Below are 8827 nucleotides of genomic sequence, written 5' to 3' on the forward strand. Positions count from 1 at the left end.
GAAGACGGGCGTTAGCTTCTCATGCAAAGTGCTGGATAATGGGTGGCTGCACAAGCTTTTGCTGATTCCCACTGTTGGCAAAGAGGAACGCCTGATAAAACTTTCGTGGGTGGCCTGTTGCAACTGCATGCTGTTAGGGTGGAGTGTGGCTTCTTTGCTATGATGTGACTTATAGGTGCAATGTGATCCACAAGATACGGTGCACCAAGAAATACCCTTTCCTTTTAGAAGCAAAGAGACATCACTTCATTCACATTCACCACAAGTACAAAAGATAAGTCCATCATCAAAGACAAGTTTGTTGTAGCACAGTCACAGATCTCGTTATCAGGATTCCTCGAGAAGCAATAAATTAATAACATTGTTTTTAGGGAAATTCACGGAAATAAAATTTAAAAATATAAGAAAAACATTAAGATATACAAATATAAATCACGTTAATAATAAGACAACATTAAGATAAAAATGAGATATTTCGAAAATAAGCAATATTATGAAAATATCGTGTTCTTTTTTTTGGGAGATTGCATCGGTTTTTGAAAACCTTGTGACAAAAATGCAAGATTAAAAAAATACGGCAATATTTGAGACTGTAGCTGTTATTTATTGACTGGTGATAAATGCACTTCAGTGTATTGCATGCATGACTAGTACTAACAAGGAAGCTTGCAGCACTTGAGAGTAAACATACATGGAGCCAGGGACCAAAAATGGTTAGCATGGTCAGTTTGGTGGAAGTGGCTTTGACAGTTAGTGGGTGTTGGACATATGGAAATCACAAGTTCTGCATTAATCTTAAATTGGGGTTGGCTCAGATACCAAAACTCATAAGCAGAAAATGGTGCCTCCCACTAGATCCAATGTTGTGGACCTGTTAGGCTGTCGGTTGTATAACAATATGCTCGCAAATTGTATATATACAGGCACAGTAACAGTAAGACAGTTTACCCTTGTAGGATTTGTTGTACATTAAAAGGATACTGGGTTGAATCCTTAAGGTGACAGTGTTCCTCTGTACCCAAAGTTGTTAACCTCAGTCTGTTATGCAGTGAACATGTATCTATCCAGGAACGGTGCATTTTTGCACTTCAAAAATTTGTCCTTTACAGTTTGTATCAAAACACACAACTGTGGTGACCATGGCCAGTGAAGCATGGGCACGTAGGCAGATTGGAGAACATGCTTAGACTACCATTATCCGAAGACACGGAGATGGATGACTGCCAAATAAGGCTTTGAAATCTTGCACTCCAGAGAACAAGTAATTGGTTATGAGAGCAACTCAAGATACTCGATGAGCCTGTAGACAAATTCAGACAGTTCCCCATAACAGGATTCTTATATCTCTCAGCATGAAATGCGTTTGGTCACCCATTCGAACTGGCTTGTCTTTGTACTAGACCACAAGTCTTTGACACTAAAGATGATTAGCCTGCATCATATGGTCCACCAATTTAGACAAAGCAGGCTTTCACATGATCATAATTCATGATTAAACAGCTCTTTTTTCCCATCTGTTGAGTGTTTTCATGGATTAGATCTTGTATATTTGATTGCTATAGTTTAGTTAGTAAAAATTATGTTTGACTATAATATTTTGATAGTTAAACATATTTTTTAATAACAAAAAAAATCAACAGCCCACAATGCATCTAAAATTTTACTATACAAAAAGAGTTTTTTTTGTTCAAACAACTCAATCAAAAGCATGTTTGATGGTAAAAAGGTCACATTAAACACATCCGAAATGCCTACGAAAATCATTGTTGATTTTAGAGTTTCGACTTTCCTTCGGGTTGGATGGTCCTCTCTCTCTCTCTCTCTCTCTCTCTCTCTCTCTCTCTCTCTCTCTCTCTCTCTCCACACACACACACATGTATGAAATGCATGTACATTCTGGTTCTAGCTGTCTTCATCTTATGAGAAAACAGAAAAAAAAACATCACCATGCAGAATTTGGGCAAAACAGAGGCACTAATGCTTGAAATGTAAGTCACAATGTAAAAAATCACAATGACAACATGAACGAAGTGATAAGAAAAGTGGAAATCACACCCACATGCAGGTGCAAATACAGGAGCATTGCTTGCCTGATCACCAATAGATCATATTGTGTAAAACTTTTGAATCTCTTTTACCAGCAGAATGATGGCAACTTGAAAGAAAAGAAGGAAGTCGGACGATGACCAGTCCTTCGAATGCAGTCTGCTCTCTCTGATGTCCTTACAGCTTGCTCATTCATTTTGGCTTCTGCATTTGCATGTTTTTCATCTGCTTTCCGCCGAGTCACAGCCAACTTGTTTGCCAATCTCTCTTGTGCATAAGATTTCATTCTTTCAGCCTTAACCTGCATTTGATACAAATGTTAACAAAACAAAAAAAATCAATTACTCGATGATAATTACAGCAATGTTTCAGAAAGTTAATATCCAATGGGAGAATACAATTAAAGTATGCATAGAGTGAGGAAATCTGTGACAAAAAATAGATAAGAACATAATTTAGGCTAACAAGAACAAAAACAAGCATCAACATAACTCCAACAGTTAACCTCAGTAATAAAAGTGACAAAGACACATCAAGGTAAGGATTAGTGATGGACTTCAAGTGACTACACTACTATGTACCTCCATCCTGAGATGAATACTTCACTGAAGTGCTGCAGAAAAGAGACTTGATGATATAGGACAACACCGAGGTTAAGAAGGTTTGCCAAGGGAAGAGCAATAGATGAAAATTTAGTCTTCTATATATCATTGAATGTAAACAAATTAATGCAAACATGACCTACCTGTGTCCCATCCCTATAGCATAAACTATATATCAAGCATCCAGTGTCCAGCCTTGCATGTAAAGAAGGCTATTTCCTCACCAAACGGTTATCATAAATACACAAACAAGCTCAAGAGACAAATATGTCCATGAAATACCTCTATTCTCCTCATTTCTGCTTCAGCTCTTCTCTTCTGACTATTCTCCCAGGCTTGAATCTTCATCTCCTCACGTTTGTATCTGAAATCACATTATCCAAACATCAGAGAGAAGCTCATGCCTGCAAGAAGGCAAATATGATGCTCCACAGGAATAACACTTGAATTTTATGCATGGTTAGGAAAACGGTTGGGATGTCACCATGAAACTGTTTCTGTGAATAAAGAACATGCTAGCCATCACCAAATCACCAGACTCGGTCAAAAAATTAATAAATTTAACCTAGATGGGCACACCATTACTAATGGCCTAAAGTTAACACCCTGCAAAAAGTGATTCAGCTAAAAGGGGAAGTTCCATTGCAACATGAAGTTCTTATGTATTTCATAAAGATAGAGTGGGTTTCTGCATGTAATTCTGGAAACAACATATAGCTGCGTGTAGCATGGGAAATATTGGGTGTCCTACAAGACACAAAACAGTTGCAAGAGATGCTAAGATGCAACAAATTTTAAACCATGAGACTACAGCCATCTTTATCAAACCCATTGAAAGTGACAACACATTGCTCTGCTACTCTTATATAGCCATGATCATTATAAAATGAACATTCATTTTAATATTTCATTCATATTTCAAAAACACTGATACCTTTCTTGGCAAAGACCCCTCTCAACATGTTCTGCATTTGATTGCAATATCATGCTAAAACAAGCAACAATGAAGACTTATGCTAAAGCATCAGCCTATTTGCCTACAAGGACTAAATAAAAAATAAGCTTAATTTTGCATTTTTTTATTTTTTGTTCTCTGAAACTAGAATTTCAGCTAAAAAACCTTCAGTCAAAGAAATGATGGAGATGATAAGCAAAAGAACTGAAAGTTAGGCTTCTAGATTGCAACTAAAAGTGGATAAAACAAGTGACCAATCGATAGGCAGAAGAATTGAATAGAGTAACAGCATTCACCTTGCCATGTATTTTGCTCTTTCTGCCTCATCCCAAGCCATGGCACGTGTTTCCAACATACTTAGTCTTCTGTCTCGCTCAGAATTTGTCTTCTGAAGTATCTTTGAAGCTTCTGATTCTTCTTCATCATTGTTTACCCACCCAGTCCCAGAAAAACTAGACCTTCCAGGAAGGACTGCCTCTGTTCTGTTTTGAACAGTCCCCTGACCAACTTGGTTACTTTCCATAGATTGCACTCCTTGATTGCGACTTCCAGGAGTTGATGTCCTAGAGGAAATGGGACTACTCATTGAAGGAGTTGTAGCTCTGATTGGCGTCGCTGTCCTTGAAGGCTCCTGGCTACCAATTGGAGTCATCTCAGTTCCCATGTCCCTTACACAGACTGACCGTATCATCGACGAGTCATCAGATGGCTTATTGATCCTCCAAAGTGATTCGCTGTAATCAATATTCTTAGTATCTCCTTCATCCAGATCTGAAACCATGACTTGCTCGCAATCACTTGCTCCCTCACCGGGGTTCCTACCCTTCTGAGTTATAGGAAACCCATGTCTCTGCTCATCTGCATTTGAATTTCTAGGCTTGTTCGCTTTGGAGTGTCCTTGATCAACCCCATTAGACAAACCAACAAGCCATTTCTGTGCATCATCCCATTTCGATGGAGTCGGTTTACTAAGTGAACTTAAAACAGTTCGAGAATTTGATCCCCTGTTAGTGCCAATCCCCTTGTGGAACTCAAAATTGCGGGCGTTACTACTCAGATTGTCGGCTGCAGTCCCATACTCGCAACAATTCTTGTCCTCTGCAGCTTTCATTTTCTCTTCCTATTCTAATGTAGCAAAAAAAGGGTGCCCAAATAACCAATATGATCTAAGAAGAGCTCTCAAACAGTCCTATATCCATAAACAACTCACCACGAAATAGAAGCTCTCATGAGAACCACAAATCCATGAACCCTCTTTATTTTATAACTATTGAGATGATAATCAAATATATCAAGCTTCAGAGATGGTAAACATTCAAATATTTGAATGGTTATTCACAAGAGGAAATGAACTTCCAACTCTTTCACGCTTTTTCCTTATCTGATCTATTGAAGATTTCTCAGTGCTCAAAACATGCTAAACTGCTCAACTAAGGAAGAGACCAACACTGAGATCCAAATCTCAATACAACTCCAGATCCTTTACCTCTCTTCACTGTTTGATCAAGTCAACAGTTCTCAAGCAGATCTACTCGGCAATGCTAAACACCCAAATCACAAAAACCCATCACTCATGAAAAACTCAATGATACAGCTCCAAATGGGAAAAACAGAAAAAAAAAGATAAATAGAACTTTCCCTAAACCAGTTAATCTCAACAACTAACTACCCAGATCAGTGTCTTCAAGGTAATCCAATCTATACTAAACTACCAAGAAAAGCAGGCTCATATAAAAAAACAGAGATCAACATACACCCCCCCCCCAAAAAAAAAAAAAAAAAGAATAACCAACTAACCTATTCAGCACAACCCAAAAAACCAAGAAAAGTGAAGAACAAAAGCTCCCACCACCTCTCAGAACTCCACAATACAACACCAACCCTCCAATTGGCAACATCGCTATCCATGGATTGGATGAAACCTCTTCGTTTTTGCACAGAGGAGGATAATGGGAAGGCACCCACAAAATTTTCTGTGTGGGAAATGGGGAGAGATCATGAAGTTAGGACTAGTAATAATTGTGGCAATGGTGATTTCACTTCTTCCTCATCTATATAATAATTGGTGTAATTGGTGGAATGGGCAGTTATATTAATGAGGATTTATTTTCTAATAATTCTAATAAATGGGGTCCATTGGAAATGGTGGTGATTGCAGAGTGGAATCTTGCTCATGGGGTTGCTCAGGTTGAGTCAGTGGGGCTGAGAGTTTAACAGGAGTCACTGGCGCAAACCCCAAGGAGCACTAACCTTTTTCCCAAAAATACCCTCATGACTTAAAAAAAACTATTTATGCCATTCATAATTGCGTCATTAGAGATAATTAATTACTTTAAAATTGTTATAGCCGAGAGCTACACGTGGTTCGGCTCGGTGAAATAAGCTCGGCAAGCTGAGTATAAACAGCAGGTATTCGGTTCGAGCTTGGCTCGTGCAAGCTCATTAAGTAATAATAAATATATTTTAGATGTGTTTGTAAAATACAAAATCAAAGTGTTTCGTCTACAAGTAGAGTTTGTTTAGAATTCAAATCCTATTGCTTCCATCTTTAAAACAGTGCATCTTTTTTAGCAAATGAGTCTAACTTGAGATTGATTCAATTGGTTTAAAGTTCAAATCTTATTACTTCTAGTTTTCAAAATAATGTATTTTTTTAGTGAGCCAGCTAAACTTGGCTTGTTTAGTGTGTTGGATCAACTCAACTTGACAAGAGAACGGGCTGAGCTTGAACACTTCTTGTTCGAATCTCTCGTTTTTAAAGGCAAACTGGGTTAGGCAGACCCCTACCAGTTACAGAACTATACTATTGGGTTTTGAACCTGCAACCTCCCAACATGAGGTGACGTGCACTCCTACCAGACAAGCAGAGTATCTCTCAGTTTGTTTATCAACCCTAGATATAGACAAGTGTTGAGTCTTGGAAGGTTGCCCAATTGGTTCCAAACATCATTGTTTGATCTGCCCTGATATCAAATGTGTCATTACAGAATGAGGACAACTAAAGTTCAATGCTTATGGGTTCCTTGTCATTATATATATATATATATATATATATATATATATATATATATATATATATATATATATATATATATATATATATAGGGTAATTGAAATATGTTTACCAACTAAATATGTTCATGGGTGTGAATCAAGATTTTCATAGTTTTTTCTTTGTTTTTTTTGTAAAGTTTCACATGTGATATAGACACTTGGTTTTCTAGAAATAGACTCTTGAATCATCCAATTATGATGTATAAAGAGGATATGTTAAGGATTGAAAATCAATGGCTTAATTTTTTTATAAATATTCAAGCATAAAAAATCACATTTATTGATCTGATTACGATGATCCAATAGTCAATTCCTAGCAAATGGACCATGCTGAATGCACATGCAAGGTTAGATTTATAAAAAACCTATAAAAATCTTGATTCATACCAGCAGATATATTTGGTTTTATATATGAATAACTGAAATATGTAAATTGGTATGCACTGTGATTTTTTATATTTTTTTCTAAAATTTCACCGTATGGATGCGATCGAGATGCTTGGTTTTACATAAACAAACTCTTAGACTATCCAATTACGATGTATAAGAAAAATCTTTTAAGACTTGAAAATCAACAACTCAAAAATTTTGTAAATATTCAAGCATACAAAATCATATTTCTTGATCCGATTACAATGATTCAATAGTCGATTTCAAGCAAATAGACCATGGCTACTGCAGGGTTAGATTTGCAAAAAACCCTATGAAAGTCTCACTTTATACTAGTTTACATATTTTGCTGGTTTACATATTATATATATACCAAAATATGAGAATTGGAAATATACGTATTTTCAACACCTTTTTTGTAAATCCAACTATATGGATGTGCTTGGCATGATGAATTTGCTAGGAATTAACCATTGGATCATGTATTTTCGATGAAAAAATATGGTTTTTGAATGCTTAAATATTTTTGAAAGAATATGAGCCATTGATTTTAAAACCTTAAAAAAATCTCATTTATACATCAAAATGGGATGATTCAATTGTGTTGTTATAGAACCAAGCATGTAGATCACATATGTACAGTTAGATTCAAGAGAAAAAAATAAAACAATCATGAAAATTATGGTTCACACGTTATTTCTCATACTCTCTCTCTCTCTCTCTCTCTCTCTATATATATATATATATATATATATATATATATATATATATATATATCAAGATTTGAGCCACAATTTGGTCGCTTATGAACCTTGTCAATAGATTGAGTTTGGCAACTGAGGTTGGTGGATGCCAATGTTAGATTGGTGCAAGTTGAAACGGTACTCTTGTTGCTGACTTGACAACTCTACCACGAGTGAACTTGGTTACACCGTTTATGTGGTGTAATGTCCCGGTTGCAAATTTGACACTTGATTGATGTGGACAAACCCCAAGAATGGCATGTTCTGCTGGTCTGCTAGTCATAGCAAGGACTTGGTCAACGTGATCTGTTGACAGTTTCAGTCGGTGCCAAACTAGACTTGCACTCGGCTAGTTGGATTGACTAGGCTTTGTGCAGGGACCTGAGTGGGTAGGACCTGGGTCAGATCTAGGTATTACCCAGTATGACCTAATTGGATCTAACCTAATCAGATGGAGATTCTGAATGTGAGGCAGATGGGATCAGCTAAAACCGAATTTGGATCCAATTAGCTTAAAATCTGACATTTTACACTTGTTCAAATTAGGATTTTAGTTAGATTTGAACTCGGGTTGGGATGCAAAACTCAATACCAAATCCGGATCTGATTATTAACCAAATCTTTCACTACTGAATCCAACTAATTATATTTGGATTGTGGTCAGATGTCAAACAGCAACTCTACCGTGGACATCCCTAGTTTTGTGATTTGGACCTTTTGATAGGAGGAATAAGATTTTTTTTTTTGGGAGGGGGGGGATAACATGGAGAAAACCACTGTTTTTTTTTTTTCGCCAGAAAGGGATGCTTATTTTTATTATAGCCTCCAAGTTTCTACGCTATCAAGATTAAGATTTACTGTGATTGTTATGTGAAACATGACCAAGTTCACAAACTCTAAAGCGTTTACAATTTAGTCCTAGTAGTTACATCAAAGTTCATGAACTTGGTCGTGTTTCATATGCAAAGCTTAGCTGCTTTTAATTAGTTTAATTAATAGTAAGAGAAGGCTAAATGGATAACGGTCCTCCAATAACC

General features: G+C 36.7%; 1 protein-coding gene across 1 annotated transcript; it reads right to left on the reverse strand.

Annotated features, from left to right (window-relative positions):
- Positions 1–1959: 1959 nt before the first annotated feature.
- On the reverse strand, positions 1960–4410 carry LOC149842891 (uncharacterized). The gene is made up of 3 exons (XM_090001625.1): positions 3900–4410; positions 2931–3012; positions 1960–2347 (listed from the first exon to the last, which is right to left on the reverse strand). The coding sequence occupies exons 1-3, from the start codon at positions 4382–4384 to the stop codon at positions 2135–2137; spliced, it is 780 nt and encodes a 259-aa protein (XP_089857751.1). The 5' UTR covers positions 4385–4410; the 3' UTR covers positions 1960–2134.
- Between the last annotated feature and the right edge of the window lie 4417 nt (positions 4411–8827).

Source organism: Nuphar pumila, chromosome 3 (genome assembly GCF_984573655.1).
Source record: "Nuphar pumila chromosome 3, dmNupPumi1.hap1.1, whole genome shotgun sequence".
In the NCBI taxonomy this organism is placed as follows: Eukaryota; Viridiplantae; Streptophyta; class Magnoliopsida; order Nymphaeales; family Nymphaeaceae; genus Nuphar; species Nuphar pumila.